The sequence below is a fragment of the Bos mutus genome, chromosome 22 (genome assembly GCF_027580195.1).
Source record: "Bos mutus isolate GX-2022 chromosome 22, NWIPB_WYAK_1.1, whole genome shotgun sequence".
In the NCBI taxonomy this organism is placed as follows: domain Eukaryota; kingdom Metazoa; phylum Chordata; class Mammalia; order Artiodactyla; family Bovidae; genus Bos; species Bos mutus.
The window spans coordinates 47,330,204-47,345,889 of record NC_091638.1 but is presented as its reverse complement, the minus strand read 5'-3'; the positions used below and the strand labels follow the sequence as shown (position 1 = coordinate 47,345,889).

The following is a 15,686-nucleotide window of genomic DNA, read 5'->3' as shown; positions in this document are numbered from 1 at the left end:
ACCCGAGACTGCCTAACACTCAGAAGTCAACCTAAAGGAAGGGCTTCACCACCTGAGAGCCACTCTACTGCAGCAACAGACATCATCGGGAGTCTGAGACCCCGAGGAAGAGCAGGAAAATTCACCACGGAAGACTAAGTTCATATTTATTCTCAAATGTCCTGACTACAAAAGCAGCTTATTTTTTTACACCAATGTAATGTGTTCAACCAAAAAAAGTTAAGATTCCTTTATTTTCATGAAACTGAAAAGCACCTAAGTCAATAAATTATACTAAGTCTTTTATACCACAAGGTCTGTGTTGGTCTTCAACAGCGACTTTTCTGTCCATCTCACCACACGAAAGCAGCTCGCTCTCGTAGCATGCGGACGCCAAAGCGCTGCCACTCTCTCTGATAAATCCACAGTTCCTGTGTGGTATCCAAACAAGCCAACACTGCCCCTCCTTTCCAGGCAATCAGCCGGGGATCCATGTCCTAGAGAAGAAATGACAAAGATATTTCAATGAAAACGGACAAGACATATACTTAATCATTTACTGGAATTTAGGGGCAGACTCATGCAGGACCTATGAACTAACCACAGATATTTTCTATTTCAGTTCACAAGAAAATTTTTTGGTTTTTATTACTGAAGATGCTATTATTCACTACTTACTATTATTCCACTAATAGTCCCTATAGGCCAGACCATTTCTAAGGAAATAACTTATTTTGAAATTTGAGTGGAATGAATATATCCCATAACCTCTCCCTCTGAATGAATCTCCCTCTGAATGAGAATTAAACAGAAATATTCCCCGGAATTGTCAGTGAGAATGATAAAATACAGACACAATCTGTTTCTAAATTGCTGTGTTTATGGTTTCCATGACAGTTCAAACCAAAAAGATCCTTGAAGATCACCTGGTCTAGGGCCCAGCAGATTCTCAATACGAAAGAGATGAAAATGGACTTGTTCTAGTTGACAGTGTGAGTACAGTCAGTCTTCTCCTTGCCCACCCCGTCCTTTGACAAAGTCAGAAGTCGGTCATGCTGATCTGGAGAACACAGCAGGGACTGAAAGCCAGTAATCCAGTCCCTGAGTCCAGAGCTCCTTCCACCACATCTGTGTGACCTGCTGAAAGTCATTTTTCTACTTGCCCCAAGCCCTCGAGAGTGCCCCACACACAGCCTCATGCCTCCCAGGATTTTCTCTGTCCACATACAACTACAAATAATGCTGTTTCACTGGAAAAGAGTCTGACCTGCACCATGTACAACATACCTTGGGCCTTGTGATCACATCTACATTTTCAATAATTCGCCTGAATGAAGGTGGCATTTTATTGAGAATTCTGTGCTGCAGAAATTCTTGGGCTTTATGAAACATCAAACCACCTCCCACCACCAGGATGGAGCTGTACATCTTCTTTTTGGTTTCATCAGATGCTGAAAAGACAGAGAAATCCCTTTCATGCTTTCTCTCTGTATCTACCACCACCCTAGGCCAAGCCACCATCATCTATTGCTTGATAATGGCAGGAGCCCCTCAAAGCGCTCTCCCCCACCTATCTTCGATGATGCTACAATGCAGCCAGAGGAACCCTGCAAAGCACAAAACCTGAGCAAGCTGCTGTCCCCACACATGCCCCGCCCCCAACCCTGCTACTAGCAGGATCAGGACCTCAACCTCTAAGGGGGCTACAAAGTCCAGTGTGGTGTGTACCGGCCCCTCCCACAGCCTCACTCTGCTCCCCAGTCACACTGGCCTTTACACAGGCTGCTTCTTCTACCTAGAATGCCTTTATGTGGTAATCTGACTTGTTTTGGCCTTTGGTACTTGGTTCTATGTTCAAGAAGGCCAGGAATCAGATTCTAATACCTGACAATGGCAGCACAAAGTAGGTCCTCAATAGCTTTTGAATGAACATGCTGCAGGATAAAACTACACCCTAGCCTGAACCCCGGAACTGCCTGCTCCCGGCTCCCCAGATATGCTTACAACAGCAGTCTATGCTATGGAGGATGGCTTTATCCAGTCCCAGGGCCTTCCCTTCAAACAGCGAGATGGCAGTCTTCCTGGACATCAGTGCGGTGAGAGCCTCCTCAGAATCATTGCCAGCCATCAAACAGTCTCCCTGGGAGGGTCCCAGATCCACCTCCTGGGAATGCAGTCTTTCTGGAAGGTCAGAGGACTGGCCACGAAGGTCCCCTTCGAATCCAATGGGTTTGGATGCAGACTTCCGGTCAGCAGTAGCTTTTGCAGACTTTAAATCAATCAAAAGGAGAGTCGAATGGATGGTCCGACTATGAGAGTGATCACTGTTCTCCAGCTGGATGTCCCCTCCCCACCCCACTGCTGGACACTCTATAAAACAAAGGCCTGTCCCTGTGCCGCAGACAGAAAACACCCCACAGCGTGCAACCTAGCACCCAATCCCCGCCCTGGATAACCGGGTGGGGTGGATGCAGAAGACGAGGACATGCTAACAAACCAAGGCAACCCCAGGCTGGCAGGGCAGACCACAGAACTTTCCTAATATTGGCTGGATTTTAAGACTGAAATGTTGACGTTGATGAACTATTCCCCCCTGAGTTTTTGAGTATAGTTATTTCAGTGGAATTCTTGGGCCAGTGGCTGTCATGGGTCCTCATTTTCAGACCTTATCTAAGCAATCTCATGCTCAGTTTTGGGACAGGAACAAAGACCAGAGCAGGTTTACAGCCCTCTTCTCTCCATCATGAGCTGCTGTTTCACTGGCAGATAAGAGCTTTACTTTGTGCCCCTGCAGCAGACATCCTACAACTAGGATCAGCTCTGGACAAAGGCATTCAGTTCCTTGCCTGTGCCTACCCACCTTTCATGTGATAATTTAAAAACAGGTGAGAAAAAAAATAGGTGAGATTTTACTGAAAATACTACTGAGCAAATATTCAAAAGAGGAAAAGTTCAGAAATAATACACACCAAAAGGGAAGCATCATCATTAAATTAACTTTTACATGTGTGGAGTAGTATTCTGAAAATAGATGTGTGCTGAACAAAGAAATCTGCCATCTGGATTTTAAATGTAGACTTCATCTATGGTCCTAAAAACAGTATCAGCTGTAGCATACTGTCAGACTGCAGTCATTGCAACGATCCATTAAGTGTGGGCAAACCTCTCTCAGGCACAAAACTATCTCCTGTGACCCCGAATTACCGCAGACCTGTTCCTGCTTGCTCTGCGTGGCCAGCAGGTACTGTTCATCGTGAGGATCCTCAGGGTCACCCTGGGATCTGTGCTGTAAAGTTGTCATTTTCTGTCCAACGATTCCAAAAGTTGCTGGATAAAACAAAGCCATTGGAGCCTGGGTGGGGACGGAAAAGAATGACCAATCAAGGCTACTGCCTCCTGAAAAAACTGACCCGTTAAATAAATTGTGTCCTTCCAAAAACAAAACTGGCAGGTCAGATCCTGTAAGCTGGATTGGGTAAGCATTCTCTTTTGGAAGGAGCATTATTTCTTCAGTGTGTAATGGGCTTCATCACCAAACTGAATGGGTGATGTAACACCTGAGAGAGTAATCTCAAAGTGAATGCAAAATACGTGCCTAGTAAACTACACGTAAGTCTGGGTGAACTCTGGGAGTTGGTGATGGACAGGGAAGCCTGGTGTGCTGCGATTCATGGGGTCGCAAAGAGTCGGACACGACTGAGCGGCCGAACTGAACTGAACTGCAACTACTTTATAATTTCCCAGAATGGTGCCTCTCTCTAAATAGCAACTCCTCACATAGTGGCTAATTAAAAAGATGGCTCAGATCTCTTCTGATCTATACTCTATCAGGGGTTTAAATGTTGGGCTAGCAGCTAATTTACATCCAGTTGGCATTCTGACTTCATGAGGTTTCCAGCAAATACACATTCTCTCAGTCTGACTGAACCTGGCTGCCTTTCTTTCTACCCATGGGAAATACACACCCATATGTTACCTGGAGTTTTTCATCTCCCAATCGAAACTGGTAAAGAAGGGCAGGGGAATCTGGATGTCGAATCTGAAACTCATGGTCCTGAAGCCCAGAGATGTCCTAAATCCGGGGAAAGATGCTGTCAGTCAATCAGGAAAAGTGCACACAAACTCTACAAATGACAAGCCTCTCTGCGGTCTAAATCTCACCCACGAAAGGGCTGCACTACAACTTTCTACCACTTCCACTGGAACTTAAAAAACAGGACTTCAACTGTACCTTGTTTCTCTTTCAACATTTCTGAAATTGCCACTATCTGTATTTCTGGTTTCTTTCATTATCAATATACACGAATACAAACAATGTCCAAACCAACAAGCAAATTCCCTCAATAACTGGGAAATGTTACCCTGTTGTACATTTCTCAAAAAATTTTTTACTCAGAATTTTATTACTCAAACAAGATTTTTTAAAAGAAGTCTACAATGAACAGTATAAAAAGGTAGCAATTCATATACACCAACGATTAAATGCTGACTGTTCACAATAGTAAGAAAGTACTTCAAATGATACCATTTTATTAACTGTCTGTAACTATGTATTTACCTGCTGCTGTTCATTACATCTAAAGGTTAATGTTTATCCTTAGAATGATCACAGATCCTAAGAAGAGAGAAATCTACTCTCTTAAGAAAAAACTAGCTGTGTTTCCCTGAGTATGAGATACTTCTGTATGGGTCTGACCTTACCAAATCTCTCACTTCTTAAGAGCTTCAGCCTCAAGGTTTTATCAACTTGGGTTGAACAGGTAGCACAGTACTGTTAATTTTTTAATTATCCTTAAACATCTTCAATTTTCCCTGAAAACAAAAATAATCAGCAATTTTGATTTTGCTCCCACCTGATCCAAATGACAAAAAGTTTCTTTAAGGTGCTGCAGAAGAAGGCAATCCATTTTATTTGTTAACTGGCATTCTCTGTAAGGGAAGCCAGCTCGCTGCATCAGCCAGTAAAAGCATCTTGACACATCAGATCCACCATATGCCAGACAGAGCCTAGAGTCAAGAGAAAAGGGCAGCTAACAAGATGCAAAGGGTGTTCCAAAAACTCAGTTAGGCACAGCAAAGCAGCAAGTTTCAAGAAATGTTGTAAGGATAAGTTTAAGAATCAAAGGGCAGAATGGATGTAAGGGAGAGAGAAAGGAAACTAGAAAAAAAACAGTGGTGAGCATCAAGTAAAAAATGCTACTTGCAAAAAAATCCAAGAGACAGAATACACATTAAGTCCAGCTCATTTCTAGGTCCATATGTATAGCATATGACAGCTGTTTGCCTATCTACGCTTACTGGCATATAGAGACGACAAGGAATAACATCATAAGGCAAATCTCTCTTGTGGGAGAAAAACTCTGAGACTACTAGCCACTCACTGAACATTTCTGCCATCTGGAGGGATCACTGCTGTGCTGTTTCAGTGGTAGAAGACCTGGGGTCCAGTGTTCTCTCTGTACTTCAAGAAGCAATGGCATTAGGTAATACAAATGAAGGAGCTCAAACAACTCAATCAGGGCTTGAGAGTGCACTGTAACCTAGGAGGTAGCAGCTTAACTTCTCTCCAGGACTGCTTAGACCCTGTTAAGTTTGTTTCTATGCCTTAAAAGTCAAACTACCTATGTGAGTGACAGGAAGAATTAAAATCATCCTGAAGCAGCCATCCTGGAAGCACAAAATGCTGCAGAGAACTGGTCATAGGCACTACCTGGTATGCTCACCTGTGCTGGGCTTGTCTCAGATAAGCAAGCTGCAAACCTGCTGGGCTAGTTACTTTATTAAATCTTCTATCAGTGATAATGTAATGAAGGGACTGGACCACCACCAAGTTACTGTTCACTGATCAAAAACAATCTGACAAGAAAAGCAAATACTCAGGAGACTCTGGTGGCCTAGTGGTTAGGATTCTGAGCTTTCACTGCGGTGGCCTAGATTCAATCCCTGGTTGGGGAACTGAGATCCCACAAGCTATGCAGGGTGGCCAAAAAAGTGAGAGAGAGAGAGAAAAGCAAATACTCAAAATGCTAGCTAGACAATTTAGACCTAAAAACCTACTGTCTCCCCTAAATGACTTGCCTATGTAAAGCTTTGCTGTGAGTGTGACTGCCACAACAGTGAAAGACACAGAGCTAACATACACACTTCTGCGGGAAAGCACACAGCACACACTAGGGCTTTCATGAACCCAATGATGTGAGCTCACACTGTTGTTGCTTTTAGTACTTAAGTCGTGTCCCAACTCTCTGTGATCCCATGGCCTGTAGCCTGCCAGGCTCCGCTGTCCATGGGATTCCCCAGGCAAGAACACTAGAGTGGGTTGCCATTTCCTTCACCAGGGAACCTTCCTGACCCAGGAACTGAACCTGTGTCTCCTGCATTGGCAGGCAGGTTCTTTACCACGGAGCCACCCAGGAAGCCTGGGCTCATCATGTCAGAGGGTTCCAACGGAACCAGTTTATAGCCTTATTATAGCAGAAATCACCAGTTTATAGCCTTGTTCAAATTCGCACTTCCACAATCTCAGTGGCTTCATTAAAAAAAAAAAAGTCAACATATAATTCCTTAAAAAAACTTCTAACTCAAGATGCTTCTAGTTGAATAGGCTGTAAAGGAAGAGGAAGCAGAGAATACCTCCCAAGCTCCTCACCGAGTGTTCCGATGAGAGACCCCATCCTCCACACAGCACACGCTTGTCTTCTGGTCTCCGACATCTACAATACACGTGCTGCTTAAGCCACTTCCAAAGGTGGCACACACAGACTCCTGATGGACCACAATCCCTGAAAAACAAAAGGCAGAGGGGTGATCAGCTGGGGAGCAGGGAAGATCCTATAACAAATATCTAGTTAAAGTCTAGGAACCCCCAGGCAAGCATCAATGACCTTCCCAGAATAAGCATTTCAGTCAAGCAGTGAATTAAATCAACTGTGTCAGGAAAAAACAAAACACTCTCATTTCAGGCAGGTTTCCCTGGAATAACAGACATACCTGAAAAACCCATCTTCATTAGGATCATATTCACTAATTCTTTCACATGCTGTTTATTATAGATATCAGGAATTAACAAGATACATCTATAATACTAAAAAGAAGAACAAAGGAGAAAAAGATTAAATGGTTAATATTCAAATCAGGTCAAAACAAATTTCACCACACTTGTCCTCAGAGAGAATTCTCTCTAAAGCAGCGGCAGCAATGGCTAGAGGCCCAAAGTAAAAGCTCAAAGCTCTCTGCTATCTTTTAGGTTTTATATTAAAAAAAAAAAAAAAAAGTTGAAGTTTTGTGGACCTTTTATTCCTTTTGAATTATTTAAAACTTGTAAAATGAAAAATAAGACAACTGATGTGTCCAAAAAAGGTCCAGAGAGAACGTATAAACATGAGCAAGTTTGCTGCCTGCAGAGCAACAGAAATACCAAAAACCAAACAAAATGAGGGAAAAAAAGAAAGCACCAGATGGGAATTTAGTGAAGGAAAAGGATATCCTTAACACCTTAAAGTGGAGACGGCTTCAAGGACACTGTCTTACAAAGAACAGTGTACTTTTATTGACCAAGAATTTCTAAAGACAATCCAGTAACTTGGAATTTCCATTTACCTTTAAATCTTTCAGTGGGATTTCCAAGTATTTTTGTATTGCATGAGACCATATTACTTCAATATCTGCCAGAACAGCTGTAAGAGAGCCCCCAGGTCCTGGGTGAATATTTAACTGACCTCTTCTGATAGGCCAGTGAATATTATAACAGTCCAAAGGATTAACATACAGGGCCTGGAAATGATGGAGAGATGAATACATTGTTAGAACTCTTCTCTCAGGGTTTCCCAGATTCACATTCAAAAACCAAAGGCCAGAAGTTATCATTAACATTTGCTGACTGTTCTCATGTTGAGAGTGGAGTGTCTAATATCTTAGGAGCCAGTGTGACTATCTGTTCCTCAGGGTAAGATTACAGAATGCTTGGGAACAACCAGAACTGGGTGGCAAAGCACACTGATTTTATAAATAGGACCTCCATTTTCTTCTTCCATTTCACTGTAAACAAGTCTCCTACCTCTTCTCCCACCAAAAACTCAGGGTGATGAGATGTGTTTGTCCACTTATTTCCAGAGCAGTGATCTAAAATCGCGGGTCGCATCTGCTTATTGTAGGAACGTGCCTGAAACAAAGGAACATCAGAAAATTCTCTGAGTCTATGCAAGAAAAAAAGGGGCTGTCCTCTTCTCCTCTCACAGAATAGATATAGTGGCAAATTTTAATAATGAATCCAAGATCGATGCAAAATAGGGATTGGTCACAAGTGGACTCTCCTGCCCTTTTCCACAACCTTGATTTTTCCCATCATGTTAACCCTCAGGCTGTGATTCACAGCCAGTCTAAAATGAATATTGCACTCTGCTGAAACGTGAACATAAATTTATATATTTGGTTAACCAAACAGTTCATTTGGTTTTTTTCTGTAAGACAGCTCAAGTAGCAGTTAGCTGTCTTTAACTTTATTCAAAACAACTGTTAGATTATGTTGTGACAGCTGTAACATCAGTGTGCATTTAAAACAAAAACTTGTCAAAACGGGTGAATTTTTGTGTAGCCATCTTAATATTGATGATGGGGGGAAAAGGGCAACATTTTCTGCATAGTATGCTTTGTTATTTCAAAAAAGGTAAAAATGCAAAAAAAGATATGTGCAGTAATATGGAGAAGGTGCTATGACTTATCGAATGTGTCAAAAGTGGTTTGCAAAGTTTTGCACTGGAGATTCCTCACTGGACAATGCTCCCTGGTCCAGTAGACCAGTGAAGTTGATAGAAATCAAACTGAGACATTACTTGAGAATAATCAACATTGTACCATGCAAGAGAGAGCCAACATACTGAAAATATCCCAATCGAGCAATGAGTAATATTTGTACCAGCTTGGTTATTTTAACTGCTTTGATGTGGGATTGAAAGGGAGTCCTGTATTATGGTCTCCTGGAAAACCAAATGATTCATTCCAACAAGTACTGCTTCCAATCAGACCAACTGAAAGAAGCACTCATTGAAAAGCATCCAGAATTAGTCAACAGAAAATGCACAGTCTTCCATCAGGATAATGTAAGACCACATGTTTTTCTATATGGAAAAACTACGACAGCTTGGATGGGAATTTCTGATTCATCCACTGTTTTCACCAGACACTGCACCTTTAGATTTCCATTTATTTTATTCACAAAATTTTTAGTGAAAAAAATTTCAGATCCCTGGAAGTCTGTAAAAGGCACTTAGAACAGTTCTTTGCTCAGAAAGATAAAAAATTTGGGGAAGACAGAATTATGAAGTTGCTTGAAAAACAGTAGAAGGCAGCGGAACAAAACAGTGAACACGTTGTTCAGTAAAGTTCTTGGTAAAAATGAACAATTTGTCTTTTATTTTTACTTAAAAACTGAAGGAACTTTTTGGACACAGACTCGTGTCCATCCCCAGCAGTACTGGTTTATCACACTAAAAGGACAAACGTGTAAGAATACAGCTTCTCATCAAGATGCTGGAATAATATACTCAAGACTCACAGGTAACTAAATTTTCATCAACTTGACGTAAGAAACACTACCTTACAAATTGGCTTGCCTAGACTTTTGTAACACCAATTTAGGTATTCTGCAGGTGGTTATAAATGGTTTTCTTTCCTTTTTAAAGAAAATCCCATCTTTAATAATTTGCATAATGAAATAGGGAGTGCCCACGAATGGTTACGACATAATAGCAGTGGTCAGGGAATGAATCTGAACAAAGAGCTGAGACCCAACCTGCTCAGGGGACACAGGAATCCGTCTGGTGCCATTCGACATCTTTTTAGACCATATTGCTTGGTCCACCATTTTAAGGCCATTTTGCCTTTGTTCGTTACTTTCAGGTTTCTGGCAGAAAAGAAACAGTGATGAACAGCATCAATGATTTAGTGAAAAAGAGAAAGTAACAGCAAAATACTAATTTAATCTAGCAAGAGGAAATGCTCCCTCATCAACAAGCTTGTCCTTCACTATGTCACATATGTTAACCCTAAGAATACAAAGTAACCTTTTTATTATTTATTTAAAAAAAAATCAGAAAAGCACCATCACCATAAACCAACTATTGCAAATTTCTATACCTCAAGGGACTTTTGACTTAATATCAGAGCATAGCATACTTTAAACTTACCAAGTATTTCAAGACTCTTCCATATATTGATAGAATTTTCACGCTTACAATTTTATAGCAATATTTTTTCCTACATGTGTTATTTCACTTAGTTAATGAGTATTCAAGTTACTGTGATATTGAAAAGAACATTCCATAAATACTTTTGAAAAGATTATTTTATTTTCTTTCTATTTTTACTCCAGAGATTTAGTCCCTAAGATAGAATTAGAAGATCCAGGATATAAGTGAGTTTTAAACCCTTACATTGTCAAGTTATAGTTAAGCTTAAAAATGGACTTAAGGATGGTTTGCTAGTTATGCTAGAAAAGGAAACCCTAAGGCCTACTATCAGAGTTATAGAAACTACAAGTTCCTAAAACTACCCTTGATTTAAAGCTTAAAAATGGATTATAATGTTATATACATATTCAATACCTATCATGAAAAATTTTCCTGTTAATTATCACCTGCAAAATAGGACACTTACTGCATCCTAAGTAAATGACCCCAAGGACATATTTACTTTTTGCCTTTAAATTATGATTTAACCTAAGATTATAACAAGTACTTATTGGAGGAATTCAATTTGCTACAGATTGAAAAAATAAGCTCAATATAAAATCTAAATATCTGGAAGAAAAAATACAGCAGTCAGTTAACAGACACCTGGATGCATCATTTTAAGAAAGTGACAATTCTGTATCCTCCACTAAAAATCAGCTTCTTCAATACCCAATTCATCCTGATGGGTTATAAAAATTAATTTTCTTTTGTTACAATTATTTCTGTACAATCTGAAATTGCTAGCTCTGATAAAAAATTATATTTGTAACCCTGAACAATGTCATTATGTTAAGATACATTAAAGCTATGAAGATGTTGCTCAAGATTACGCCATACACTGAGTATCTAAGCCCTCCCAAGGCGACAGCCTTGGGCTTTTGCTCCAGGTCCTACATTTTGTGTGTGTGTGGTGTTTTGTTTTGTCCATACAGCATGACTTGTGGGATCTTAGTTCCCTGACCAGGGACTGAACTTGGCCCCTTGGCAGCAAAAGTGGAGTCTTAACCCCTGGACTGCCGGGGCACCCCTCCAGGTCCTCACCCTGACTTACGTTTAGTCCCTCCCTGAGCAGCCAGCTGTCCTTGTACAGTGGCTGCCCCTGTTGTTTGTGTCTTCGTGCAATGACGTGAGGAACGCTGGCAGGAAGTGTGTCTGTGGCTCGACCAATCCTCAGAGTTGTGGAACCTGGATGTATGACAACGATGAAGTTGCTCTGGATTTGCTGTAAATATAAAACATAGGAGTGTGACTTTAGAAAATAATATAGATGGTAACAGACTTAAAGACGTTAGTTTCCTGTAATGACTATCAAACTCATTTTGTATCTGTGTTTCGAGGGTCTGACTCATGGCACAAAGGTCAACACATCTTTGTTTAAATGAATGAAATCCTAAGTACCCAGTGCAAATCAAGCTATGATTTGAGGGTGTTTCTGTGCCAAGCACTACAGGTACAATGATGACAAGGACAAAGTCCCAGCCACTAGAGAACTTTCCATTTACTAAAGAAGACAAATAAGGAATAAGAGTGTGGGGAATACTATGACTCGTGAAGTGCTGGGTTCCCTAAATCTGAACACCTAAAGATCCTTGTTAAAAAAAAACAAAATAAAAAGACCCTAAGGCTTCACTACAAACTTTCTGATTCAGAATCTCCTGGGAGAGACAGCCTGCTGCTGCTGCTGCTAAGTCACTTCAGTCATGTCCGACTCTGTGCGACCCCATAGACGGCAGCCCACCAGGCTCTCCCATCCCTGGGATTCTCCAGGCAAGAACACTGGAGTGGGTTTCCATTTCCTTCTCCAATGCATGAAAGTGAAAATTGAAAGTGAAGTTGTGTCCGACCCTCAGCGACCCCATGGACTGCAGCCTACCAGGCTCCTTCATCCATGGGATTTTCCAGGCAAGAGTACTGGAGTGGGGTGCCATTGCCTTCTCTGAGAGACAGCCTAGGAATCTGCAATTTACAAAAGCTCCTGAGGTAATCAATATCATCGCTCAGCTATGACAACATTGGTTGAGTAGGTGAGGGAAGAAATGTAGTATTAGAACAGAATCACTGTTTTCTAATGCTGGAAAGTAAGGCTCAATACAGGAACCACTTTCGAGAATGAGCATAAACTGTATTTTGGTCACTGTTTTTTAAATACGTTACCCTTACTGACTCTGTGCTATTTACCTGATCTGGTAAGAGTTTGGAGTTAAAAGGCCGGAGTTCACAATTCTATCCTCGGATGTCTGCCTTTCACCACCCATTCTTGGGCGACAGTCACCAAGGACTGACCAAGGAGCACAAATTGAGACAGTGGGCTTTTAGATCCAGATTTCTCAATGGAGAAGAACATAACCTGAGTGACTGAGGAACCTTTACCATGGAAACACGCTGAGGGACTCAGGGGGGACTCAAAGAGACTCCAACAGTCCTTCTGACAAATGGATGCCTGCATTGAGAATGGCCTTTCCAGCACGACTCCTCAGCCAGCACCTAGTCCGTTCCACCCATTGGCTACAGTTGTGTCTTCCTGGCCTGCCCCCTTTCAAAACATTTCTGTAACTTGTTGGTAAGATACAGTTCAGAACATCCAAGATCAGGACCCTGCTTATTTCTCTAGCTTTACTCTAGAACTACTTCCTTTTCAGTCTCTTTGGTCTTCCAAATCCAGATGTCTCCTGATTTCTTAGCTTACAGTGCTGACCTTCAGGCCTGCACAAAGGCACTTCCTTTTGTCTGCAGTGTTCTTTCTCCCTTTTAAATCTTACTCTTCCCTTCAGGTGTTAAGTTAACTGTCATTAGACCAGGCGTGTTTGTCCTGCTGTAATAAAATCTTAGGGCACCCCTCCTTTTCATGACACTTGTCATTCTTACAATGATTTACTGACTGCTCTCCCAGAAGACAAAACCTTCATGTAAGAGGGGACTGTTACTGTCTCGTTCACTGCTCTATGCCCAGTGCATGGCACAGAGGTCATCTGTTGCATGGTGATGGCACCATTCTCACAAAGGCCTGATGCTATTCAGCAGACTCCTCAGGCTTTTGTGTGTTACGGCAGACAACACATATCTAGGAGACTGAGTTAAACCGACAGGGCTGCTTCGTAGTCCCCCAGGCTCCTCTGTCCATGGGGTTTCCCAGGCAAGAATACTGGAGTAGGTTGCCATTTCCTTCTCCAGGTGATCTTCCAGACCCAGGGATCAAACCTGCGTCTCCTGCTTGGCAGGCTGATTCTTTACCAATGAGTTACCTGGGAAGCCTGCTGTAGGGGACACCTGTACCCCATCAATGGCACACAGTCTGCAGGACAGTGATTGGGAAGCTCTGGGGTAGTAAATACAGTTTTCCAAAGTCTGGACAAGGACTTTTTAATAATTACATATTTATTTTAACATATTAGAGTAACTAGCCAGTGAATCCTACATATCATTTCCTGGACGTTATTGCTTAAGAAAAGATTCAGAAGGAAAAAAAAAAAAAAAGGCATTCTGCAAATAACAGTAGAGGTGCCACAGAGGACATGCAAAAACCAAAAGGTGCTCCATGACTGACTGATGGTAAACAAATATTCCAGCAGTGGGTAAGGGCCCAGGCTCTGGATTCACAGACATGGCTTCAAATTCAGACCGTGCCACTTCTTGGCTCTGACTGAAGTTCCTACCTCAGAGAGCTACTATGAGGATTAAAAGAGTTGATCATGCAGCTCGGAGTCTGGCTAGCTCTTCCAAAGTTCCCCTTCAGAAGAGGCCACGCTCTGCCTTTTACCACTCTCATGATGACACCCCTCTTAAGATCTCCAGTCTTATTTCTTGCTCTCTCTTTTTCCCTGATTCCAGATATTCTCACCTCCAATGCTTTCCTATGCTCTCTTGGCCCAGGTCTTCTCCACAATGTTCTCCTGTCCTCACACTCCCCATGGCTAACTCCTAAATATCCTTTAGATCTTTGTCTAGGTGTCAGCTGCACAAATAGATGGTGAAAAAAATGGAAAAAGTGACAGACTTTATTTTCTTGGGCTTCAGCATCACCGCAGATGGTGATTGCAGCCATGAAATTAAAAGACGTTTGCTCCTTGGAGAAAAGCTATGACTAACCTAGAGAGCCCACGTTAAAATGCAGAGATAGGACTTTTGGTTGGACAACAAAGGTCCATATAGTCAAAGCTATGGTTTTTCCAGTAGTTATGCATGGATTTGAGAGTTGGACCATTAGAAAGCTGAGCACTGAAGAATTGATGCTTTCGAATTGTGGTGCTGGAGAAGACTCTTGAGAGTCCCTTGGACTGCAAGATCAAATCAGTCAATCCTAAAGGAAACCAACCCTGAATATTCATTGAAGGCACTGATACTGAAGCTCAAGTTCCAATACTTTGGTCACCTGATGTGAAGGGCCGACTCACTGGAAGAGACCCTGATGCTGGGAAAGATTGAAAAAAAGGAGGAGAAGGGGATGACAGGAGGAGATGGTTGGATGGCATCACCAACTCAATGCACCTGATTTTGAGCAAACTCCGGGAGATGATGAAGGACAAGGAGGCCTGGTGTGCTGCAGTCGATGCGGTCGCAAAGAATCGCACACGACGTAGCGACTGAACATCAATGGTGCTGAACAACAATGTAGCCATCCCACATCAGGCCTTGTTACCTACTGCCCCCACTCAACTGGAGCTTTCTCCTCCCGCCTCCTCCTCTCAAAGTGGGAGAATCCTAGAGAGTGGAACTGTCGTGGCCCCTACACACCATCCAGTCGGCTCCCTCAACCATATGACAGTAAAGTGACAGCCTTGTCCTGCTCTCACGGTCCGGAAGGGGCTCGTACAGCAGTTGCTGGGGGCGACCGGCGGGGACGCAGTGACCTGGCCATCTGCCCAGAGCCCTCGGAGCGAACGGGAAATGACCCCCTTGCACCACCCACCCAGGTGAGGGCCCGAAGCCTCGGGTCGGCTCGCCAGTCTCCTCCCCTCGCCCAGCTCCCCGCCCGGGCCCGGAAGCCGAGTCCGAGGCCCGCCCCCGCCGCCTCACCTCCTGCAGCGACTCCGGCACCAGCGCGGGCACGATGGGTCGCTTCACCCCGCGCTGCTCCTTCTCTTTCTCCCCGCCCTTCTCCTTCCCGTTCTCCGCCTCTCCCTTCTCCGCCTGGGTCATGTCGGCCGCCGACGCCCCTGCAGTCTCTAGCTTCAGTGACGCGACGCGAGTGCCAAAGAATTGGTCTCTGCGCAGACGATACCTCTTTGGGCGAGAGCACACAGACAAGGTGGCCGCCAGGCGTCGGCCCAGAGGATTCCGGGAAGGCGGAAGGGCGGAGGCGGAGCCGCCCGGAGCGGGCGGGGTGGGGAGTGGATTGGGCGGATGCTGATGCGATTGGTCATGGCTGCAGCGTGTCGGCCACCTACTTGTGTTTTGTGTACTTGCTGTTGAATCGGGGATACCTAGCATCTCGCTTAAACCTCACATGTGTTTCTTCTGGCTTCTCAGATAACGTACATA

General features: G+C 43.1%; 1 protein-coding gene across 1 annotated transcript; it reads right to left on the bottom strand.

The window, feature by feature from the left end:
• Window positions 1-129: 129 nt before the first annotated feature.
• On the bottom strand, window positions 130-15,480 carry ACTR8 (actin related protein 8). Its single transcript, XM_005896465.3, has 13 exons — window positions 15,222-15,480; window positions 11,260-11,430; window positions 9,770-9,880; window positions 8,036-8,140; window positions 7,579-7,752; window positions 6,970-7,063; window positions 6,629-6,761; window positions 4,833-4,986; window positions 3,956-4,051; window positions 3,191-3,331; window positions 1,984-2,248; window positions 1,267-1,430; window positions 130-476 (listed from the first exon to the last, which is right to left on the bottom strand). The coding sequence occupies exons 1-13, from the start codon at window positions 15,342-15,344 to the stop codon at window positions 333-335; spliced, it is 1,875 nt and encodes a 624-aa protein (XP_005896527.1). The 5' UTR covers window positions 15,345-15,480; the 3' UTR covers window positions 130-332.
• Window positions 15,481-15,686: the final 206 nt, after the last annotated feature.

Coding starts and splice junctions, on each gene's coding strand:
- ACTR8 (XM_005896465.3), bottom strand. CDS start 15,344: ATGACCCAGGCGGAGAAGGGAGAGGCGGAGAACGGGAAGGAGAAGGGC. Junction 4,052..4,832: donor CTTTTTGTCATTTGGATCAG/GTGGGAGCAAAA, acceptor CCCCGGATTTAG/GACATCTCTGGGCTTCAGGA. Junction 1,431..1,983: donor CCATAGCATAGACTGCTGTT/GTAAGCATATCT, acceptor CTGTCTTTTCAG/CATCTGATGAAACCAAAAAG.